The sequence below is a fragment of the Rhynchophorus ferrugineus genome, unplaced genomic scaffold (genome assembly GCF_030347505.1).
Source record: "Rhynchophorus ferrugineus isolate W39M unplaced genomic scaffold, kcgeb_rfMv2 rfM4, whole genome shotgun sequence".
NCBI lineage: Eukaryota > Metazoa > Arthropoda > Insecta > Coleoptera > Curculionidae > Rhynchophorus > Rhynchophorus ferrugineus.
Genome location: NW_027472583.1, coordinates 1302667 through 1328917, shown reverse-complemented (window position 1 = coordinate 1328917; position 26251 = coordinate 1302667). Strand labels below are relative to the sequence as shown.

The following is a 26251-nucleotide window of genomic DNA, read 5'->3' as shown; positions in this document are numbered from 1 at the left end:
AGAAGAAAAATAAACTATAAACGTTATTTGTAGATTGTTTAAAAACTAGATTAATTGGCGAACGGTACTTGGAATAACCTCTGAGTTTTTATCAATATATAGCCTGACTTCCGGTAGACCGGTCAAGATTTTGATTACTTCTTTGGTTGTACGGATTCCGAAGTTTTAACACTCTAGACTGTTATCTGGCATGTAAATTCACAGTTCTATACTATGTAACTAAAGCCAATATGTACTAACATATTTGTATGTAAATAAAAATCTGTATATGTGATAGCATTTAATAAGATTTCATTATTATCATTTAGGTATATCATTGGTGTAAAACAGATGATGGAGAGATAGAGAAACAATTTGTTTTATTAAAATCAATATAAATTTTAGAAAGAGTAAATTTAAAAAATAAAAATCTTCGATTATTTCATTCAAGTCAATACTCTCTCATTCTATAATAACATGTGATAATTTTTTTATTATTTAATTATTAGATTGTTACTAGTTGTTTCCGACTAACCTACAATTTGTCTTTATGATTACTGAAATCTAGGTATATAACTAGTCTCTGGTAAAATAATGTTTATACATGTCAGTGCTGTATTTTTTTATTATATTCACAAGATCAGGTGGTTCGATTTTTTGAATCTGTGTCCTGATCTGGTGGTATCCAAAAGTTGCAATATTTCAATATTTTCGTGAGAATGGACTCTTTCCTCATGCCCTGTTGCAATTGTCTTGGTTTCTTGGCTGACTGTGGATATCTAAAGCTTGCATCAAGATTCATTCCGAGATATTTAGCGTTATTGCTATATGAAATGATAGTATTATTTAATATTATTAGTGCTTGTACTGTCTGATTGTAGGTGAACTGCACATGCACTGATTTAGTTTAGTTAATTTCTATTTTCCAAGCTTGTGTCCAATTATTTATATTGTCACTCGCCTGTTGTAATTTTCGTGTGGCTTTTTCACTATTGTCTCCGACAGCTATAATCGCAGTATCATCAGCAAATGTAGCCATCGTTATATTATCCATTTGTTGTATATCACAAGTGTAGAGTAGATAAAACATTAGCCCCAGTACATTTTCTTTTGGTACACCTGCTTTGGCTTCTTTTATTGTAGAGTAAGCTTCTTCCTGTTTAACTTTAAACATTCTGGCTGTAATGTACGAGTTTAGTAGTTCGGTGTGTTGTTTTGGTAACATTTTATGTAGTTTATAAACAAGGCCTTCATGCCAAACCTTATCGAAGGCTTATGCACGCCTGATAATGAAAATAGCCCTTATCGACTCGATTTAGATTGAACTTTTCTCTCGCCATTAGCCGTTGAAATTTCACGTGAACATTTTTTATCCATTTCATCGTTCTATTGGCGATGAAATGCCCTGGAGCCAGGCAACCAGGCTGGCACAAACTGATAAATGGAAAGACCGTCCGTGGAAATGACTAACGTGGAAAACGATTTAATTAGATCGAACGAACGAGGGTGTTTTGTAGCCGGCGGGGTTCGATCCAGTCCAGGGGTGAGAAGTGAAATGGAAAAAGGTCGTCGGCTGATTGGGGTCAGAAAAGTTCCCGACCACGTTTCTGTGGAAATGGAGCTTGCGAATTCTATAGGTCGGAGGAAAATAACGATTTACAATGTTCGGTCCCAATAAAATTATTTCTAATCGGTATGATGGAGACCACAATACACCCTATATTTATTTTAAATTAATATCTTGTCGTAAAGTTATGGGATTATAAAGAATTGACCTGATTTTAAAAAGAGATTCTTTGGGCGATGTTGTTCGTATTTTTGAAGAAATTTATAAAAAATAATATTTTGATCAGTGATGTTTATTGGTGAAAGTGCGAAATATCAATGTAACTGTTAAATAACTTAACTTAATTGTTAATATCGACGGTAAAATTACAGTTTTCCATTTAAAATTTTTTAATTGTTCAATGTATAGACGCTAAAAACGGAATTCTCAAAATTGTACGATCTGTGTTGTGTAAAAATTTTTCGTCTGGCTTCTTACTTCAAACGAAATTATATTCGTTGAAAGCTCGTATTTTAACAATATTTCTCCATTGAGGTATATTCTGTATCTTTGTTTTGAACTTAATTATATGAACATATACACTACACTACTCTACAAAAAATCAAATGGTTTGATTGTTTTGAGTCCACGCTGTTGTGTTATCCAAGAGTTAGTAGTATTGCGATGTCGACATGTGAAAGGAATTTCGCTTCATGTTTCCTTACGATTTTCTTGATTTCCTGAATGATAATCAGTGTGTGAAGGTCTCGGTGTAAGTAATCAACCCTGTAGTATTTAGTTGCACCTACAGTACTTTTCAGGACCTTGTTCTGGAAAACTTGTATTATCTTTATACTACTTTTCGCGTAGCAACCCCATAAAAGACTTCCGTTTGTCCATGTCAGATTGCAACAGTTGCTTATAGAAAAGCAATTTATTATGTACTGGTAATTGTGATGTGCTTTCAATTAAGCAATATATTTTTCTATATTTTAATATCTCTAATTAATAGTAAGTTATTCTAGCTCTTGGTTCCATATCGTTTATAGCCCAACTCATACAGACAGATAAATATGGAAGCGAAGATAAAGGTGGAATGAATAAATACCACCAACACAACCCACCCGACTTTTCATACTGTTCTTATCGCCCACATCTGCCTTTCTATTAAAACTTTTATCTCTAGTTGACAGGTTGTAAATTATTTTTTAAACAATTAAATATAATTTATATCATGAATTAATGATATGTTTTATTTTCGGGCTAATAAAATGGCCTAGCAATTTTATAAAGTAATTAAAATCGCGTATGATTAATATCAGTCTGTCCTGAGGATTGAGAGCGACAGAGGACGAAAGCGATTTTTCATCAGCGTTTTCCATTGAGCTCTTTCCGACATATTCTGCGGCGAACCTTCGGCTTTTTCGATAAAAAGTAGCCCGGTCTATTGTTGCCAAGTGCCCTTCAGCGGTTCCGAGATCGGAGCGCATTATCTGTATTCGTGGCTGCCTACCGCCGGGCCCTCCCCCATCTTTTAGTCACTACCAGCTCATTCATATTTTATTGGGATAAAGGGGAATAAGGGGAATAAGGACGGTTTGATAGATAGGAAATAGAGTTTTACTTCAGCCTATGGACTACAAGAAATGGAATTAAATAAAAAATTACCCATTTACATAACCTTATATTTTTATAATTTGTGTTAATTAATATAATTAGTTTTATCTTACAAAGTCAATAGACATAATCTATTTACAAAGGAATGTAAATATGAATATATCAAGGAAAATACATTTAGTTTGAAGAATATTATCCAGAAACATGATAGATAGAATATAACCTTAATTGTCTTGTCAATTACGTATACCCTGAAATAGAAACAAACACATATTATATTATTTTGATATTATAATATTGACGTCAGTTCTTAGCTTGTTTTTTATACGGATATAATATTGGGTTGGATTGCATGGTGAATATGGCAAGGAAATGTTATTTATAGGAGAAGCTATGATCTTGATATCACGGGCACGCTGAATATAAAGAACAAGGAAGACGGTCAAGGGCCATAAAATGAACATAGCTCAAAATTAACCATATGAAATGTTTGAACAAATTGTTGAACATTAAGAAACTATTTTAGGAATACTATTTAAACTGTAAAAGTGGTAAAGCTTGATAAAGTGGATGCATGACAGGCAATAGTCAAAAATTATTTACGGTATTTACGTAATAAATCATCACAGTTTTCCTTAATGCATAGCAGGTGCTACAAAAAGTGTCCAGTTCTAAAATAATAAATTGATGTTGATGCGGCAGACTTCAAACATACTTCCATTACACCATATATCCCTAAATATTAGAATGTTATTGATTGATTGATTAAAATTGTGGTTTACAGTATACCAATAATAAATTAAAATTTAAATAGTTAATTATGTGACATCTTCAAAAGGTAAATAAAGATTTAAAATTAGAAGACATCAATATATAATAAATCTATATAATATGGTAATAAATCTATATAAAATTATTTTTTTTGTATTTATTTTTTTTTAATCATTGAAATACTAATATTCATAATTTATAGGCCTGATACATAAATTTCTCCCAACGATTAATTTTTGTAACCTTCAAAATGTGAAAGAGTATTAAGTTGTAAAAAAATGCATGTTTTTTGGGGATTTCTGGGTTTGTCAAGAGGGTGTGGTTGAAAAGCATTGGTTAAGTACTCAGCAAGTAATCTGGTTTAGTCTATTTTGGTCGATTTATTTTCTTAATCACCTTCCATAGAAAATAATAATTATTTACTTTTTAGACCCTCTTTAGCTTTCTTAGAATTTCAAAAAGTCTTCCGTTGTGTTACCATTTTATTCGTGCTTTTCGTTTTGTTGTTAAGAGTCCTGAAATTCCCATAGAGCAGTTTATACCTGATATTTTTTTGATATCGGACTATTATTTTATCGCTTTTATAAATTAACGACAAACAGTTTTGTCTTTTATGTCCTTTTGTTCAGTTATTTTCAGTGAAGCATTTAATATTTTTTCTTTTCTTTATATATATCGGTCTGTCAAATTAATGTCAGTCAATGAAATAGCTTAGAAGAGTTAGGAGGAAGAAGTAAATAAAGCAGAAAAGACCTGAATATTGAATTAGTGGAAGAAAAGTACACAGAAAGGAGACAACTCAGTTGGTAAGGGCACTTACAGTCAATTATAGAAGACTCAAAATGGGTAAAGATAATATGAGATGCAAGAATAGATTAAAAAAACTGAGTAAAGACAGATAAATATGGAAGCGAAGATAAAGGTGGAATGAATAAATACCACCAACACAACCCACCCGACTTTTCATACTGTTCTTATCGCCCACATCTGCCTTTCTATTAAAACTTTTATCTTGATTTGACAGGTTGTAAATTACTTTTTAAACAATTCAAAATAATTTATATCATGAATTAATGATATGTTTTATTTTCGGGCTAATAAAATGGCCTAGCAATTTTATAAAGTAATTAAAATCGCGTATGATTAATATCAGTCTGTCCTGAGGATTGAGAGCGACAGAGGACGAAAGCGATTTTTCATCAGCGTTTTCCATTGAGCTCTTTCCGACATATTCTGCGGCGAACCTTCGGCTTTTTCGATAAAAAGTAGCCCGGTCTATTGTTGCCAAGTGCCCTTCAGCGGTTCCGAGATCGGAGCGCATTATCTGTATTCGTGGCTGCCTACCGCCGGGCCCTCCCCCATCTTTTAGTCACTACCAGCTCATTCATATTTTATTGGGATAAAGGGGAATAAGGGGAATAAGGACGGTTTGATAGATAGGAAATAGAGTTTTACTTCAGCCTATGGACTACAAGAAATGGAATTAAATAAAAAATTACCCATTTACATAACCTTATATTTTTATAATTTGTGTTAATTAATATAATTAGTTTTATCTTACAAAGTCAATAGACATAATCTATTTACAAAGGAATGTAAATATGAATATATCAAGGAAAATACATTTAGTTTGAAGAATATTATCCAGAAACATGATAGATAGAATATAACCTTAATTGTCTTGTCAATTACGTATACCCTGAAATAGAAACAAACACATATTATATTATTTTGATATTATAATATTGACGTCAGTTCTTAGCTTGTTTTTTATACGGATATAATATTGGGTTGGATTGCATGGTGAATATGGCAAGGAAATGTTATTTATAGGAGAAGCTATGATCTTGATATCACGGGCACGCTGAATATAAAGAACAAGGAAGACGGTCAAGGGCCATAAAATGAACATAGCTCAAAATTAACCATATGAAATGGTTGAACAAATTGTTGAACATTAAGAAACTATTTTAGGAATACTATTTAAACTGTAAAAGTGGTAAAGCTTGATAAAGTGGATGCATGACAGGCAATAGTCAAAAATTATTTACGGTATTTACGTAATAAATCATCACAGTTTTCCTTAATGCATAGCAGGTGCTACAAAAAGTGTCCAGTTCTAAAATAATAAACTGATGTTGATGCGGCAGACTTCAAACATACTTCCATTACACCATATATCCCTAAATATTAGAATGTTATTGATTGATCGATTAAAATTGTGGTTTACAGTATACCAATAATAAATTAAAGTTTAAATAGTTAATTATGTGACATCTTCAAAAGGTAAATAAAGATTTAAAATTAGAAGACATCAATACATAATAAATCTATATAATATGGCAATTAATTGGTCATTTGTAATAACATTTTTGTCGAAATTATCCGCCAATCCATTTCTCGACCTATCCTTTGGAGTGGGGATCCAGGTGAAAATATTATGAAGGTAGTTTCATCTCGAAAAAAGTCTGACTAAACAAATCAATAATTTAAGCTACTAGTTGTTTTGAGGAAAATACAATTATCAATGTCAAATAAAAGATAGAATTGTAGAAATAGAGGGTAGTTCTTTTTTTAATATATTTTAGTCTTTTTGCCAACTATGGGTTTATCTGGACTTGATCTACAGTTTAACGTGGGCTCCGAACCATGGTCCTCAGCATTAAGCCTACCGACTGGCGAGTGACCAACTTTAGAAATCATCCTAGAAGACATCCGGTCACAGGACAATCACAAATTTTCAACAATCAGAAACATAAATTTACAACCATGCCCCAGCAGGATTCGAACCCACGGCTATCGCAACTGCGCGTAGTTCTGAGGGTAGTTCTAATAGATAATTCCAAAACGTATAATGAGCTGCGACATCTACCACTATGGACGTGATTTAACTGAACTATTATTACATGAACAGCAAAATTGACAAATAAATACTGTCTTGTTAGGAACTATGTCCACAAAATATGCCGTATTGACTGTTTCTTTCTTTTTGGAATATAATGCCATACCCAAATTAAATCATAGTTATGTATTGCTGTAGATTTTAGTTAAAACTGCAACAGGCAATTGCAAAGATAGTCTCAAAGTTGACCAACTAATGTTACTCAAAATCATAAAATCATAATGTAACATAAAGGGCAAGAAACTGATGGTATAACTATTATCGTCTATAGTTTAAAAGAGATAGTAATTAATTTACACTCAAAAGCGGAGATTTGAAAATAACAAGTTTCCCTGAAACAACTGTAAATTTTAACTAATTAATAATCAGGAATTATTCCCATTAATTTTGAGGAATCAAAAATCTCTAGAGATGATCCGGAGCAGAAATGTAATATCAGGAGTATAGAATTTCCCTTTTAATTTACAGAAATCAGATTGATTTGTTAATAGTGGCGCCATCTGTGAGTCAGACTGATGATTTAAACTTTTAAAGAAAACTTAAAATATTATGGTTTCAAAATATACGTACATATTTCGAATAGTATAATTTGGTGATTTCGTTATACTTTCTTTCAATATTTCCCTTTTTACATAGTCAGCGCTATCTTTGTAGTAATTCCATAATTTCGAATTATCAACGTCATGAAATCCAAAATCGTCCTGTTCATATTCCGATAAATTTTCGAACGTTTTTATAAAATTATCATTTTTAAAAATCCAATTGTCTCTCCAAAAGTTGCTTAGCATCATATTAGCAATAAATATCTTCCTCTGTATTTTGAATAACCTGAAAGTTATATATTGAACTAGTTAATCTTATAATAAGTAAATACTTGCTGTGGCTTATGTCCAGATAATTTTAAGAGTAGGTCAATAAAGATCGCTGGTAACAGTTGGAATACAAACATTTGGATCAGGTAATTGTACCAACACTGAGTGTAACCGACGTTTGGGACCCAAATAGCTCGTTGAATAGGTGACTTACTGATTATGTCCATACCTACAGCCGTGTAGTCTCTTATTGACAATTGAGTAAAACCATTGGAGCTTGAATGGATTACTGGAATATTTTCAGATGTTCTGAAATTAAAAAAAAATTGAATGTGCTTTTCCAATTTGGTTTGGTTTGTTACGTTATATGAGAAAAAGACGTGTTGTAAAAGCAATTGAAAAGAAAAGAACAAAAATATAAGATCGAAGTAGAAATCGATAAATTGAGCTTTTGATGAGTAACATAGACAGAAAGATATTAGCTTAAAATATATTTTTTATTTTTAATGGCCAGGAAATATTTCAGATACGAGAGCGACCGCTAAGTACTTAGCCTCACTCCTTGATGGCGCTACTATCGCAAGAATAATTTACTACCGTGTAGTATATTCTTGTAGAAGGCTACTATCGAAATGTTAGCCGAATCGAACTTACTTAGTCGTAGTTTTGTTTTGACCGCGCTTGGATAGTGGGTCGAAAACAATGTCAGTTTTTGATGAGCCACGCCCTGATTCCCATAGAATGGCTCCCACAGAGAATAACATCAGTAAGAAAAAGAATCAGTCGAAAGACTATGTTGAACAATGAATCGCCATATTTCCAAAATTTTCGTTTACCTTTTGTAGGCTAAGTATTTATCGGACCACCCTTATACGTGCAATATCCATTATACGGGTGGAAACTGAAGAAATGGTTCCTTTAAGCCTAAGATGTATTATCATATATCTGGTGTCGCTCTGATTCCGACTCTCTACAGTGGTCCTCACTTTGGGCAACTTTCGAAGCTTAATATGTTCCCCAAAAATTATTAAACATTTCCAAGAAACTTACGATGGTTCAATTATCTCTGAATGGTTATTCCCTAAGAATTCCCTAAGAAAGATCGTCTGTTACTGTAAATCTCTTCACGCCGATCTGCTTAAAACCTTCATAAGTTTCCATAAAAAATATATGAATTTAACAAAATAAGAAAACAAATAGCGATCTTCTTAATGGATTGACATAACAAAATAGCTTATTACGATGTCAATATTAGTTACTATAACTTAGAAACTTACCCTTTAACTCCAATATTAAAAGCTGTGAGTATTAATCCCTTGACTACTATATCTACTGGTATTTGATCCATTAGATTGGAGTCATTCGCATTAATTATTCTTAAAATTCCCAAACCACCAGCTACTGAAATGCCAATTGGTCCGTTTAAATTATCTGTGAATCCTTTTAATGGCTCATCTTTTATACTGGAAACTAACAAACAAACAAAAAATAGTAGTTAAAAACCATTGCAATATCAGTTTTTTAAATATTCCCACCGGACACCCTGTATAATAATCATTTTAGGTAAGTATGACAAAATTTACCGATCGTTGGTCTGACCACCACTGTTGGTATTTTGGACTCTAACAGATCTTTTATGCAATGTTCAGCCAACTGTTTGGTGAACGTATAAGTATTGGGGTAGCCCTCAATGTACTTGTGAAATAACACATAAGACAGTCCATCTCTATCGTTCTCCGCGATGCAAATGGCGTCTCTCCAGTTACCAGTTTGGGGATGAAAATCTTCTTCAATTGCCTGAAAAGAAAATTTCCATTAAACTGGAATAAGCCTGTTTATTATTAGACCTCTTAATTCATTGTAGTGAGACTGCGAATTTATTTTAAAAAAATATAATAGATGGGTGTATATTTGCTATACTTGAAGACAAAACTTTTAAAAGGGTTTTAGTTTTTAAAGTGTGTCCGAATCTACTCATCACTAGGAATAATTTCGATTTTTATACCAAGCACTTGATTCTTGGGAAAAAAACATCGAACTAATTTTAAGTACAAAACATAAACACATATCACCAGTCGCGCTGTTAACATATATATTATCGTAAAGAGTGTAGGCTATACACAATATCTATTTTGAATTTACGTAGGATTTTATTATTTTTAATTCACAATACTAGCGCGATTATTAAGCTTATTGAGTAACCACAAACATCTAAGATTCCTGTTCCTTACCGTACTAATATACTTGGTACAATATGCTGTCGAAACATGCGAGAACACTTTGATAGATTTCATCTGTAGGGCTAGCAAAGCCATTTCCTGAGCTGAACGAACATTGATCAATATGGCCTTTTCTAAGGTATCATCAAATTTGACAGAGGCCGCCGCATTGAAAATGACGTTTATTTCTTGTATTAACAGTTGACGGTCTTCATCAGATAATCCTATATAGAAATACATAAAATCATAATAAAAATTGAATTTAAACATAATACATATTAATAGTTTAAACTGAGGTATGTAAGAGTAAACTAAAAATATATTACAAAAATTTCGAAATGTCTAAGAAAAATTAAATTGGTTTATATTTATCAAAATATTCCACCTATCCATCAGTCTAATGGGCTTTTTATTGCTGGAGAAATATAAATAATGCATATTTCTGCATATATTTTTTTAACCTCTGGAATATTCTACAATATTTTAATAAAAATATGATTATGTATATCTAAAAGTCCCAGAAGATAATGATAAAAATCTTTGTTCGGCCAAAAATATATTTGGATAATAATTTTTGACTTTTTCCTTATAACTATGGAACCAAACAATATAGGTCTCCAAAATTGCCAGTAATTTTTTCTTCCAGTTACTTCTGAGACACACTCTTGCTTATATTTTGAAAACTATTAACATTTCATGAAAAATAATGTTATATTCAATTTTCCCATCGCAATATTCTTGAAATATGGAATATATACTCGGGAAAAAAACAATTTTTGAAAAATATTTGATACACACCAAAAATAATGCCATAAATATATAAACATTTTAATCCATTCAAAGGCTTTACAAAATTGAGTTTTACTCGAGGTTGAACAAAGAGGATCTCTAACAGAAAATGTAAATACGCGAGCAAAAATATAGGATTTTCTACAAATGTATTACAAATTTTAAAATTCTAGAAAAAAGAGGGACAAAAGGATGTGATCTTATAATTTTTCCTAAAACTCTGAAATAACCCAATACAAATGAATTACATTATCAATATTTACACAGAATTTAGTGTATATCTAAAAGTTCTAGAAACTATTAATAGTGTTAATATTATTAGTAATAGTACAGTATAGTTAATAGTGGCTACATATTGTTTTAATTTTTTTAACCATTTTTATAACTCTTGAAAGTTCTGCGATATATTAATGAAAATATCGGCATTTATATATCATTTAATTCATAACAAAAAGGTACAATTATATTATGTATATATCTAAAAATTCGAGAATATAATAATGAAAATATCTATTTAGCTATACATAATTTAGGACAATTTTTTTATACTTTTTTGTATCTAGAAGTATTTTACATTTTTCCTAAACTATTGTATGTGTAGTTTATTCTTTTTAAAGTAGTTTTATATATGAATCAATAAATGACGATGGTTTACGTTTATTGTTATTTTCCGCATTAATTAGTTTTGACTATACATTACACTATATTAGCAACACTATATCTTAATGCTAGTTAACGCAGCGATATTCGGAAGTCGTTGACTCAGTGGTGTTGAAATTGTTTCAACGGCTTTACGTTATACTTACCTCATGTGGCACCAACAGCATGTTGAGAAATAGACAGAGTGCCGGTTATGAAATGATAATCATGATGATGATCATTTTGTTGTTAATTATTGAAAATTTATGCGAACTTATGAACATATTGATATTTATTTTATTTTACCTAAGCCCTTTTTTGTTATATCCCCGCTAATCGGAATGATTTTATTGAGAGCCTTTGGATTTGTTTCTTTTAAAAGGTCAAACAACTAAAATACATATTTGAACGGTTATATCGTTTAAGTTCAATGGTATTCTTACCGGGCTAGAAAGCAAATCGTCGAGTCTTTCTTGTAAACCTTTTCCTCTTTTGCCGCGAATCAGTAGATATATATTACCGACATTCGGACAGCTTCTTAGTAGTTTTTCGATCAGCACCTTTCCAATAAATCCAGTTCCGCCTGTGATGAAAACATTAGAATCTGCAAACAAAAAAAATATTTTATTTGCATTCCTATTTCATGTTTTTGAAAACATTAGCTGAATTCCCGTTATCTTAATAATACGTGCAATAAACATAGGCAATTGGCACCATCTGGATTAATAAAGTTAATTATTGGAATAACCTCACGAAGGAAAACCACAGCAGATAAATATTTAAATGATTGTACACATTATTAAAAGCTTAAACTATCAAATAGAAGAACTAGAACCAGTCGAAGAAATACCAGAAGAAAGTAGCCCTTAGGCTCTTACAGACAATAGAGTACTTACAATTAAAACTCAAAAGCTTAGAGTAAAAAAAATGAAAGCTATAAGCAGAATCGATTAACTAATGGGAGCAGTCAGGGGGGATTAAGAAAGCTATAAGATATATTCACATATATATATATATATATATATATATATATATATATATATATATATATATATATATATATATATATATATTCTTAAAAGTCTAACAAACGTTAGCTTGTTTAGTACTTGTTTCCTTCGTTGCTATGTTTTCTTGTCACATCACTCTGATATATATATTTCTTTTGAGCTTCCTCTGGTACTACCTGTGTATATTTTTCTTGCCAAATTTAAATTACTGCATTTTCTCTAATGCATTTGCCATATCTGCAAAATAGTTCGTAATTATTTTCTCCTCGTACATTTTAACCAAATTTATTGACTTGAGCCAGTACTCAAGTCAATAACTAAGCTGTTAATTTCCAATCCAGTTCACATTTCCACTCTTTGTCAATTTATTCTTCTGTGTGTCTGATAAAGTTCATCTAAACCGAACGGTGTTATTTGTAGACAATCATCTCCACATATCGCAACAGTTCTGGTCTGTATATCATTCTCAGGCTGCATATCACCTGTAGTAATTCTTTGTCATATACACAGTGATGACTTATATCCCTCAAAGAGCTGTATATCCCTTTAGGTTTTCTATGGATGCTTTTCGTTGTAACAGTTATCTGAGAAATAGTAGTATTAAATTATTTTTATATAAAAAACCACTCTCCGTCTGTATACATTTCATAAATTTAATCTTGAATAGAGATAACGTAAGTAGATACTTTTTTTTTCGGTGAATCCAAAATTATATTGTTTTTTATGTTTTTGAGATATTTTAGTCATAGTGTCCATATTAATATTCAGTGCAGCTGCAAGACAATAAAAATATTTCCAATAAAAACCCCAGATAATATTTAATAATATAAATACTTAACTTTTTTAATACATTTCTCTGGTAAAAAAGAGACGTAATCTGTTTCCGACTGACCATTTATTTAGTCTCCACATTTTCAACCATAGTAATTAGAAATATTAAGCAACCATTTGATATTTATAAAAACAAACAATGCGCCAAAATAACGTTCGCCGATTTATAACCTCCCATCACTAATGTTTAGAAGAATTTTGCAGATATTTGAGAACCGAATGAATTTTGCAGGCTGATTCGGTTACGGATGTTCGTACTTATCAGTTTTGTACTGATACTTTAGATAGACTATATTCTCTGTTATCAATTGTGTCTTTTTCGAAAAGTTTACTAATGAGAACAATGAAAAAACTGAATAACTACTTGAAAATCCACTAGGCCCGTAGAATATAGACATTAAAAAAAAACAAATATGCTGTGCAATTTTCCTGAGCGTACCACAATCTTCGGCAACATTTCGCCTGAAGACCTGATGTACTAAATAAACTGTGAATTGTCACACTAATGGCCCTATCTCTAATAAAATGAAAACTATATTTAAAAAATATTATATTGAAAGAGAAATTAGGAAAAAAATAAAGAGAAGAAGAAGAAGAAGAAGTTAAGAAGATACCTTAGAAGTTACCTAAGCAGTCAGAGAAAGAAAATATATGTTTTAGATTAAACATCGACAAAAAATTCTTATAGTAATTGTGTCATAAGTTGCTAAAAATGATAATAAACAATTGTAAAATGATTTTATTTCTCAACAGATATAATTTCTCAAACTTCAATGTACTTTATTGATTTTGGTGACTACATTTGTCACTTTAGGGATGGGTGATTTGTATGAAAAGAATTTTATTTAAATAAATCAAATTGTCTTACCTTTATACCAGTCATTTACCACCATGTTTGAAAATGTATGTTCACTGTTACAATTGTAGATGTAAGTATTCAAGCGTGTCTAAGTGCGTTAATAAAATATTTATATTTGCCAGAATCATAATTTATTAAAATATTCTTTTCAAAACCAGTACTATACATTTTAAAAACAATATAATACAATAAACCAATTTGAATATAATTACTAACTGATTACATAGACAGAACAATCTGAGTAATAGTTAAATAAATACGTAAATAAATCAAGTAGATGATTATTTTATATTAATTTATTTTAATATCAATGAAATCATTAAAGACATTTTATTTAGTCTATGTGGTGGTTAATATTTCAGATGCAGATGGAGATAATTTATATTGCAATACAAATATGAGATGCTAATCTCTTTAAATAGATTTTAATTTATTACTATTTTCGTAGGTTAATTTGAATTATTTATAGTCGTAGCGTTAAATATACAGCATAAATTAATCAAAAAAATGCTAATATCAAATATTATTGTTTGTAAATTATAGACAATAGAGCAACTAAAAGACATACGGATTGTGGTTAATAATGTTGTGGGTAATTTCAATTATATATGTGGTTTTCCTGTGAGAACCTTAAAGTGTTAGGTGAGTCGCAAAGATAAAAACGTATTTTTACTATTTTTTTTTAGATATAGAAACTGAAATATTTACTTTCAGTAACTCGTGATGGATTAATCTAAAATATTTTTATTCTGGTAGATGTATAAAACTTGTACTTGAAAGAAGGAATAATTTTAAATTAAAATTTTTGATGGAGTTGTGATAAAAAATCTTTCATTCAAGTACTAGGTACTGTTATTTTGAATAAGTACGCAAAATTAGTTCGTAAGTTTTCCGAAAAATGTCCAATGTCTGATTCAAAAATGTTTGGGACCTATCAAAGGCATATATTTAACAAATACTTTGTGAAAATACAGCCATTCAGACCTCGTCAGTCTTGAACTCATCAGTAACTCGTGATGGATTAATCTAAAATATTTTTATTCTGGTAGATGTATAAAATTTGTACTTAAAAGAAGGAATAATTTGAAATTTGAATTTTTGGTGGAGTCGTGATAAAAAATCGTTCATTCAAGTACTAGATAATGTTATTTTGAATAACTACGCAAAATTTGTTCGTAATTTTTCCGAAAAATCTCCAATGTCTGATTCAAAAATATTTGGGACCTATCAAAGGCATATATTTAACAAATACTTTGTGAAAATACAGCCATTCAGACCTCGTCAGTCTTGAACTCATCAGTAACTCGTGATGGATTAATCTAAAATATTTTTATTCTGGTAGATGTATAAAATTTGTACTTAAAAGAAGGAATAATTTGAAATTTGAATTTTTGGTGGAGTCGTGATAAAAAATCGTTCATTCAAGTACTAGATAATGTTATTTTGAATAACTACGCAAAATTTGTTCGTAATTTTTCCGAAAAATGTCCAATGTCTGATTCAAAAATGTTTGGGACCTATCAAAGGCATATATTTAACAAATACTTTGTGAAAATACAGCCATTCAGACCTCGTCAGTCTTGAACTCATCAGTAACTCGTGATGGATTAATCTAAAATATTTTTATTCTGGTAGATGTATAAAATTTGTACTTAAAAGAAGGAATAATTTGAAATTTGAATTTTTGGTGGAGTCGTGATAAAAAATCGTTCATTCAAGTACTAGATAATGTTATTTTGAATAACTACGCAAAATTTGTTCGTAATTTTTCCGAAAAATGTCCAATGTCTGATTCAAAAATGTTTGGGACCTATCAAAGGCATATATTTAACAAATACTTTGTGAAAATACAGCCATTCAGACCTCGTCAGTCTTGAACTCATCAGTAACTCGTGATGGATTAATCTAAAATATTTTTATTCTGGTAGATGTATAAAATTTGTACTTAAAGGAAGGAATAATTTGAAATTTGAATTTTTGGTGGAGTCGTGATAAAAAATCGTTCATTCAAGTACTAGATAATGTTATTTTGAATAACTACGCAAAATTTGTTCGTAATTTTTCCGAAAAATGTCCAATGTCTGATTCAAAAATGTTTGGGACCTATCAAAGGCATATATTTAACAAATACTTTGTGAAAATACAGCCATTCAGACCTCGTCAGTCTTGAACTCATCAGTAACTCGTGATGGATTAATCTAAAATATTTTTATTCTGGTAGATGTATAAAACTTGTACTTGAAAGAAGGAATAATTTTAAATTAAAATTTTTGATGGAGTTGTGATAAAAAATCTTTCATTCAAGTACTAGGTACTGTTATTTTGAATAAGTACGCAAAATTAGTTCGTAAGTTTTCCGAAAAATGTCCAATGTCTGATTCAAAAATGTTTGGGACCTATCAAAGGCATATATTTAACAAATACTTTGTGAAAATACAGCCATTCAGACCTCGTCAGTCTTGAACTCATCAGTAACTCGTGATGGATTAATCTAAAATATTTTTATTCTGGTAGATGTATAAAATTTGTACTTAAAAGAAGGAATAATTTGAAATTTGAATTTTTGGTGGAGTCGTGATAAAAAATCGTTCATTCAAGTACTAGATAATGTTATTTTGAATAACTACGCAAAATTTGTTCGTAATTTTTCCGAAAAATGTCCAATGTCTGATTCAAAAATGTTTGGGACCTATCAAAGGCATATATTTAACAAATACTTTGTGAAAATACAGCCATTCAGACCTCGTCAGTCTTGAACTCATCAGTAACTCGTGATGGATTAATCTAAAATATTTTTATTCTGGTAGATGTATAAAATTTGTACTTAAAGGAAGGAATAATTTGAAATTTGAATTTTTGGTGGAGTCGTGATAAAAAATCGTTCATTCAAGTACTAGATAATGTTATTTTGAATAACTACGCAAAATTTGTTCGTAATTTTTCCGAAAAATGTCCAATGTCTGATTCAAAAATGTTTGGGACCTATCAAAGGCATATATTTAACAAATACTTTGTGAAAATACAGCCATTCAGACCTCGTCAGTCTTGAACTCATCAGTAACTCGTGATGGATTAATCTAAAATATTTTTATTCTGGTAGATGTATAAAACTTGTACTTGAAAGAAGGAATAATTTTAAATTAAAATTTTTGATGGAGTTGTGATAAAAAATCTTTCATTCAAGTACTAGGTACTGTTATTTTGAATAAGTACGCAAAATTAGTTCGTAAGTTTTCCGAAAAATGTCCAATGTCTGATTCAAAAATGTTTGGGACCTATCAAAGGCATATATTTAACAAATACTTTGTGAAAATACAGCCATTCAGACCTCGTCAGTCTTGAACTCATCAGTAACTCGTGATGGATTAATCTAAAATATTTTTATTCTGGTAGATGTATAAAATTTGTACTTAAAAGAAGGAATAATTTGAAATTTGAATTTTTGGTGGAGTCGTGATAAAAAATCGTTCATTCAAGTACTAGATAATGTTATTTTGAATAACTACGCAAAATTTGTTCGTAATTTTTCCGAAAAATGTCCAATGTCTGATTCAAAAATGTTTGGGACCTATCAAAGGCATATATTTAACAAATACTTTGTGAAAATACAGCCATTCAGACCTCGTCAGTCTTGAACTCATCAGTAACTCGTGATGGATTAATCTAAAATATTTTTATTCTGGTAGATGTATAAAACTTGTACTTGAAAGAAGGAATAATTTTAAATTAAAATTTTTGGTGGAGTCGTGATAAAAAATCGTTCATTCAAGTACTAGATAATGTTATTTTGAATAACTACGCAAAATTTGTTCGTAATTTTTCCGAAAAATGTCCAATGTCTGATTCAAAAATGTTTGGGACCTATCAAAGGCATATATTTAACAAATACTTTGTGAAAATACAGCCATTCAGACCTCGTCAGTCTTGAACTCATCAGTAACTCGTGATGGATTAATCTAAAATATTTTTATTCTGGTAGATGTATAAAATTTGTACTTAAAAGAAGGAATAATTTGAAATTTGAATTTTTGGTGGGGTCGTGATAAAAAATCGTTCACTCAAGTACTAGATAATGTTATTTTGAATAACTACGCAAAATTTGTTCGTAATTTTTCCGAAAAATGTCCAATGTCTGATTCAAAAATGTTTGGGACCTATCAAAGGCATATATTTAACAAATACTTTGTGAAAATACAGCCATTCAGACCTCGTCAGTCTTGAACTCATCAGTAACTCGTGATGGATTAATCTAAAATATTTTTATTCTGGTAGATGTATAAAACTTGTACTTGAAAGAAGGAATAATTTTAAATTAAAATTTTTGATGGAGTTGTGATAAAAAATCTTTCATTCAAGTACTAGGTACTGTTATTTTGAATAAGTACGCAAAATTAGTTCGTAAGTTTTCCGAAAAATGTCCAATGTCTGATTCAAAAATGTTTGGGACCTATCAAAGGCATATATTTAACAAATACTTTGTGAAAATACAGCCATTCAGACCTCGTCAGTCTTGAACTCATCAGTAACTCGTGATGGATTAATCTAAAATATTTTTATTCTGGTAGATGTATAAAATTTGTACTTAAAAGAAGGAATAATTTGAAATTTGAATTTTTGGTGGAGTCGTGATAAAAAATCGTTCATTCAAGTACTAGATAATGTTATTTTGAATAACTACGCAAAATTTGTTCGTAATTTTTCCGAAAAATGTCCAATGTCTGATTCAAAAATGTTTGGGACCTATCAAAGGCATATATTTAACAAATACTTTGTGAAAATACAGCCATTCAGACCTCGTCAGTCTTGAACTCATCAGTAACTCGTGATGGATTAATCTAAAATATTTTTATTCTGGTAGATGTATAAAACTTGTACTTGAAAGAAGGAATAATTTTAAATTAAAATTTTTGATGGAGTTGTGATAAAAAATCTTTCATTCAAGTACTAGGTACTGTTATTTTGAATAAGTACGCAAAATTAGTTCGTAAGTTTTCCGAAAAATGTCCAATGTCTGATTCAAAAATGTTTGGGACCTATCAAAGGCATATATTTAACAAATACTTTGTGAAAATACAGCCATTCAGACCTCGTCAGTCTTGAACTCATCAGTAACTCGTGATGGATTAATCTAAAATATTTTTATTCTGGTAGATGTATAAAATTTGTACTTAAAAGAAGGAATAATTTGAAATTTGAATTTTTGGTGGAGTCGTGATAAAAAATCGTTCATTCAAGTACTAGATAATGTTATTTTGAATAACTACGCAAAATTTGTTCGTAATTTTTCCGAAAAATGTCCAATGTCTGATTCAAAAATGTTTGGGACCTATCAAAGGCATATATTTAACAAATACTTTGTGAAAATACAGCCATTCAGACCTCGTCAGTCTTGAACTCATCAGTAACTCGTGATGGATTAATCTAAAATATTTTTATTCTGGTAGATGTATAAAACTTGTACTTGAAAGAAGGAATAATTTTAAATTAAAATTTTTGGTGGAGATGTGATAAAAAATCGTTCATTCAAGTACTAGATAATGTTATTTTGAATAACTACGCAAAATTTGTTCGTAATTTTTCCGAAAAATGTCCAATGTCTGATTCAAAAATGTTTGGGACCTATCAAAGGCATATATTTAACAAATACTTTGTGAAAATACAGCCATTCAGACCTCGTCAGTCTTGAACTCATCAGTAACTCGTGATGGATTAATCTAAAATATTTTTATTCTGGTAGATGTATAAAACTTGTACTTGAAAGAAGGAATAATTTTAAATTAAAATTTTTGATGGAGTTGTGATAAAAAATCTTTCATTCAAGTACTAGGTACTGTTATTTTGAATAAGTACGCAAAATTAGTTCGTAAGTTTTCCGAAAAATGTCCAATGTCTGATTCAAAAATGTTTGGGACCTATCAAAGGCATATATTTAACAAATACTTTGTGAAAATACAGCCATTCAGACCTCGTCAGTCTTGAACTCATCAGTAACTCGTGATGGATTAATCTAAAATATTTTTATTCTGGTAGATGTATAAAATTTGTACTTAAAAGAAGGAATAATTTGAAATTTGAATTTTTGGTGGAGTCGTGATAAAAAATCGTTCATTCAAGTACTAGATAATGTTATTTTGAATAACTACGCAAAATTTGTTCGTAATTTTTCCGAAAAATGTCCAATGTCTGATTCAAAAATGTTTGGGACCTATCAAAGGCATATATTTAACAAATACTTTGTGAAAATACAGCCATTCAGACCTCGTCAGTCTTGAACTCATCAGTAACTCGTGATGGATTAATCTAAAATATTTTTATTCTGGTAGATGTATAAAACTTGTACTTGAAAGAAGGAATAATTTTAAATTAAAATTTTTGATGGAGTTGTGATAAAAAATCTTTCATTCAAGTACTAGGTACTGTTATTTTGAATAAGTACGCAAAATTAGTTCGTAAGTTTTCCGAAAAATGTCCAATGTCTGATTCAAAAATGTTTGGGACCTATCAAAGGCATATATTTAACAAATACTTTGTGAAAATACAGCCATTCAGACCTCGTCAGTCTTGAACTCATCAGTAACTCGTGATGGATTAATCTAAAATATTTTTATTCTGGTAGATGTATAAAATTTGTACTTAAAAGAAGGAATAATTTGAAATTTGAATTTTTGGTGGAGTCGTGATAAAAAATCGTTCATTCAAGTACTAGATAATGTTATTTTGAATAACTACGCAAAATTTGTTCGTAATTTTTCCGAAAAATGTCCAATGTCTGATTCAAAAATGTTTGGGACCTATCAAAGGCATATATTTAACAAATACTTTGTGAAAATACAGCCATTCAGACCTCGTCAGTCTTGAACTCATCAGTAACTCGTGATGGATTAATCTAAAATATTTTTATTCTGGTAGATGTATAAAACTTGTACTTGAAAGAAGGAATAATTTTAAATTAAAATTTTTGGTGGAGTCGTGATAAAAAAATCGTTCATTCAAGTACTAGATAATGTTATTTTGAATAACTACGCAAAATTTGTTCGTAATTTTTCCGAAAAATGTCCAATGTCTGATTCAAAAATGTTTGGGACCTATCAAAGGCATATATTTAACAAATACTTTGTGAAAATACAGCCATTCAGACCTCGTCAGTCTTGAACTCATCAGTAACTCGTGATGGATTAATCTAAAATATTTTTATTCTGGTAGATGTATAAAACTTGTACTTGAAAGAAGGAATAATTTTAAATTAAAATTTTTGATGGAGTTGTGATAAAAAATCTTTCATTCAAGTACTAGGTACTGTTATTTTGAATAAGTACGCAAAATTAGTTCGTAAGTTTTCCGAAAAATGTCCAATGTCTGATTCAAAAATGTTTGGGACCTATCAAAGGCATATATTTAACAAATACTTTGTGAAAATACAGCCATTCAGACCTCGTCAGTCTTGAACTCATCAGTAACTCGTGATGGATTAATCTAAAATATTTTTATTCTGGTAGATGTATAAAACTTGTACTTGAAAGAAGGAATAATTTTAAATTAAAATTTTTGGTGGAGTCGTGATAAAAAATCGTTCATTCAAGTACTAGATAATGTTATTTTGAATAACTACGCAAAATTTGTTCGTAATTTTTCCGAAAAATGTCCAATGTCTGATTCAAAAATGTTTGGGACCTATCAAAGGCATATATTTAACAAATACTTTGTGAAAATACAGCCATTCAGACCTCGTCAGTCTTGAACTCATCAGTAACTCGTGATGGATTAATCTAAAATATTTTTATTCTGGTAGATGTATAAAACTTGTACTTGAAAGAAGGAATAATTTTAAATTAAAATTTTTGATGGAGTTGTGATAAAAAATCTTTCATTCAAGTACTAGGTACTGTTATTTTGAATAAGTACGCAAAATTAGTTCGTAAGTTTTCCGAAAAATGTCCAATGTCTGATTCAAAAATGTTTGGGACCTATCAAAGGCATATATTTAACAAATACTTTGTGAAAATACAGCCATTCAGACCTCGTCAGTCTTGAACTCATCAGTAACTCGTGATGGATTAATCTAAAATATTTTTATTCTGGTAGATGTATAAAATTTGTACTTAAAAGAAGGAATAATTTGAAATTTGAATTTTTGGTGGAGTCGTGATAAAAAATCGTTCATTCAAGTACTAGATAATGTTATTTTGAATAACTACGCAAAATTTGTTCGTAATTTTTCCGAAAAATGTCCAATGTCTGATTCAAAAATGTTTGGGACCTATCAAAGGCATATATTTAACAAATACTTTGTGAAAATACAGCCATTCAGACCTCGTCAGTCTTGAACTCATCAGTAACTCGTGATGGATTAATCTAAAATATTTTTATTCTGGTAGATGTATAAAATTTGTACTTAAAAGAAGGAATAATTTGAAATTTGAATTTTTGGTGGAGTCGTGATAAAAAATCGTTCATTCAAGTACTAGATAATGTTATTTTGAATAAGTACGCAAAATTAGTTCGTAATTTTTCCGAAAAATGTCCAATGTCTGATTCAAAAATGTTTGGGACCTATCAAAGGCATATATTTAACAAATACTTTGTGAAAACACAGCCATTCAGACCTCGTCAGTCTTGAATTCATCAGTAACTCGTGATGGATTAATCTAAAATATTTTTATTCTGGTAGATGTATAAAATTTGTACTTAAAAGAAGGAATAATTTTAAATTAAAATTTTTGGTGGAGTTGTGATAAAAAATCCTTCATTCAATCACTAGATAATGTTATTTTGAATAAGTACGCAAAATTTGTTCGTAATTTTTCCGAAAAATGTCCATTGTCTGATTCAGAAATGTTTGGGACCTATCAAAGGCATATATTTAACAAATACTTTGTGAAAACACAGCCATTCAGACCTCGTCAGTCTTGAACTCATCAGTAACTCGTGATGGATTAATCTAAAATATTTTTATTCTGGTAGATGTATAAAATTTGTACTTAAAAGAAGGAATAATTTTAAATTAGAATTTTTGGTGGGGTTGTGATAAAAAATCCTTCATTCAAGCACTAGATAATGTTATTTTGAATAACTACGCAAAATTTGTTCGTAATTTTTCCGAAAAATGTCCAATGTCTGATTCAGAAATGTTTGGGACCTATCAAAGGCATATATTTAACAAATACTTTGTGAAAATACAGCCATTCAGACCTCGTCAGTCTTGAACTCATCAGTAACTCGTGATGGATTAATCTAAAATATTTTTATTCTGGTAGATGTATAAAATTTGTACTTAAAAGAAGGAATAATTTGAAATTTGAATTTTTAGTGGAGTTGTGATAAAAAATCGTTCATTCAAGTACTAGATAATGTTATTTTGAATAACTACGCAAAATTTGTTCGTAATTTTTCCGAAAAATGTCCAATGTCTGATTCAGAAATGTTTGGGACCTATCAAAGGCATATATTTAACAAATACTTTGTGAAAATACAGCCATTCAGACCTCGTCAGTCTTGAACTCATCAGTAACTCGTGATGGATTAATCTAAAATATTTTTATTCTGGTAGATGTATAAAATTTGTACTTAAAAGAAGGAATAATTTGAAATTTGAATTTTTGGTGGAGTTCTGATAAAAAATCGTTCATTCAAGTACTAGATAATGTTATTTTGAATAACTACGCAAAATTAGTTCGTAATTTTTCCGAAAAATGTCCAATGTCTGATTCAAAAATGTTTGGGACCTATCAAAGGCATATATTTAACAAATACTTTGTGAAAATACAGCCATTCAGACCTCGTCAGTCTTGAACTCATCATTAACTCGTGATGGATTAATCTAAAATATTTTTATTCTGGTAGATGTATAAAATTTGTACTTAAAAGAAGGAATAATTTGAAATTTGAATTTTTGGTGGAGTTGTGATAAAAAAATCGTTCATTCAAGTACTAGATAATGTTATTTTGAATAACTACGCAAAATTAGTTCGTAATTTTTCCGAAAAATCTCCAATGTCTGATTCAAAAATATTTGGGACCTATCAAAGGCATATATTTAACAAATACTTTGTGAAAATACAGCCATTCAGACCTCGTCAGTCTTGAACTCATCATTAACTCGTGATGGATTAATCTAAAATATTTTTATTCTGGTAGATGTATAAAATTTGTACTTAAAAGAAGGAATAATTTGAAATTTGAATTTTTGGTGGGGTTGTGATAAAAAATCGTTCATTCAAGTACTAGATAATGTTATTTTGAATAACTACGCAAAATTAGTTCGTAATTTTTCCGAAAAATGTCCAATGTCTGATTCAAAAATGTTTGGGACCTATCAAAGGCATATATTTAACAAATACTTTGTGAAAATACAGCCATTCAGACCTCGTCAGTCTTGAACTCATCAGTAACTCGTGATGGATTAATCTAAAATATTTTTATTCTGGTAGATGTATAAAATTTGTACTTAAAAGAAGGAATAATTTGAAATTTGAATTTTTGGTGGAGTTGTGATAAAAAATCGTTCATTCAAGTACTAGATAATGTTATTTTGAATAACTACGCAAAATTTGTTCGTAATTTTTCCGAAAAATGTCCAATGTCTGATTCAGAAATGTTTGGGACCTATTAAAGGCATATATTTAACAAATACTTTGTGAAAATACAGCCATTTAGACCTCGTCAGTCTTGAACTCATCATTAACTCGTAATGGATTAATCTAAAATATTTTTTTTCTGGTAGATGTATAAAATTTGTACTTAAAAGAAGGAAAAATTTTAAATTAGAATTTTTGGTAGAGTTGTGATAAAAAATCGTTCATTCAAGTACTAGATAATGTTATTTTGAATAACTACGCAAAATTTGTTCGTAATTTTTCCGAAAAATGTCCATTGTCTGATTCAGAAATGTTTGGGACCTATCAAAGGCATATATTTAACAAATACTTTGTGAAAACACAGCCATTCAGACCTCGTCAGTCTTGAACTCATCAGTAACTCGTGATGGATTAATCTAAAATATTTTTATTCTGGTAGATGTATAAAATTTGTACTTAAAAGAAGGAATAATTTTAAATTAAAATTTTTGGTGGAGTTGTGATAAAAAATCCTTCATTCAATCACTAGATAATGTTATTTTGAATAAGTACGCAAAATTAGTTCGTAATTTTTCCGAAAAATGTCCAATGTCTGATTCAAAAATGTTTGGGACCTATCAAAGGCATATATTTAACAAATACTTTGTGAAAACACAGCCATTCAGACCTCGTCAGTCTTGAACTCATCAGTAACTCGTGATGGATTAATCTAAAATATTTTTATTCTGGTAGATGTATAAAATTTGTACTTAAAAGAAGGAATAATTTTAAATTAAAATTTTTGGTGGAGTTGTGATAAAAAATCCTTCATTCAATCACTAGATAATGTTATTTTGAATAAGTACGCAAAATTTGTTCGTAATTTTTCCGAAAAATGTCCATTGTCTGATTCAGAAATGTTTGGGACCTATCAAAGGCATATATTTAACAAATACTTTGTGAAAACACAGCCATTCAGACCTCGTCAGTCTTGAACTCATCAGTAACTCGTGATGGATTAATCTAAAATATTTTTATTCTGGTAGATGTATAAAATTTGTACTTAAAAGAAGGAAAAATTTTAAATTAGAATTTTTGGTGGGGTTGTGATAAAAAATCCTTCATTCAAGCACTAGATATTATTATTTTGAATAACTACGCAAAATTTGTTCGTAATTTTTCCGAAAAATGTCCAATGTCTGATTCAGAAATGTTTGGGACCTATCAAAGGCATATATTTAACAAATACTTTGTGAAAATACAGCCATTCAGACCTCGTCAGTCTTGAACTCATCAGTAACTCGTGATGGATTAATCTAAAATATTTTTATTCTGGTAGATGTATAAAATTTGTACTTAAAAGAAGGAATAATTTGAAATTTGAATTTTTGGTGGAGTTGTGATAAAAAATCGTTCATTCAAGTACTAGATAATGTTATTTTGAATAACTACGCAAAATTTGTTCGTAATTTTTCCGAAAAATGTCCAATGTCTGATTCAGAAATGTTTGGGACCTATCAAAGGCATATATTTAACAAATACTTTGTGAAAATACAGCCATTCAGACCTCGTCAGTCTTGAACTCATCAGTAACTCGTGATGGATTAATCTAAAATATTTTTATTCTGGTAGATGTATAAAATTTGTACTTAAAAGAAGGAAAAATTTTAAATTTGAATTTTTGGTGGAGTTGTGATAAAAAATCCTTTATTCAAGTACTAGAT

The 26251-nt window shown here is 29.9% G+C and overlaps 2 protein-coding genes across 3 annotated transcripts in view; one reads left to right on the top strand and one right to left on the bottom strand.

Moving 5' to 3' along the window:
* Positions 1 to 26251, top strand: part of futsch (microtubule-associated protein futsch) — a 135232-nt gene that overhangs the window by 47870 nt on the left and 61111 nt on the right. The gene's annotated exons all lie outside the window — the stretch shown is intronic.
* On the bottom strand, positions 5416 to 14119 carry LOC143195925 (fatty acyl-CoA reductase wat). 2 transcript variants are annotated; one of them, XM_076403450.1, is made up of 9 exons: positions 13984 to 14119; positions 11718 to 11878; positions 11581 to 11665; positions 9859 to 10070; positions 9211 to 9424; positions 8905 to 9097; positions 7694 to 7936; positions 7386 to 7643; positions 5416 to 5612 (listed from the first exon to the last, which is right to left on the bottom strand). In XM_076403450.1, the coding sequence occupies exons 1-9, from the start codon at positions 14006 to 14008 to the stop codon at positions 5471 to 5473; spliced, it is 1533 nt and encodes a 510-aa protein (XP_076259565.1). In that variant the 5' UTR covers positions 14009 to 14119; the 3' UTR covers positions 5416 to 5470. The 2 variants fall into 2 exon arrangements, with proteins under 2 accessions (XP_076259565.1, XP_076259566.1); XM_076403451.1 differs by having other exon boundaries at positions 9859 to 11350; positions 11398 to 11665; positions 13984 to 14048.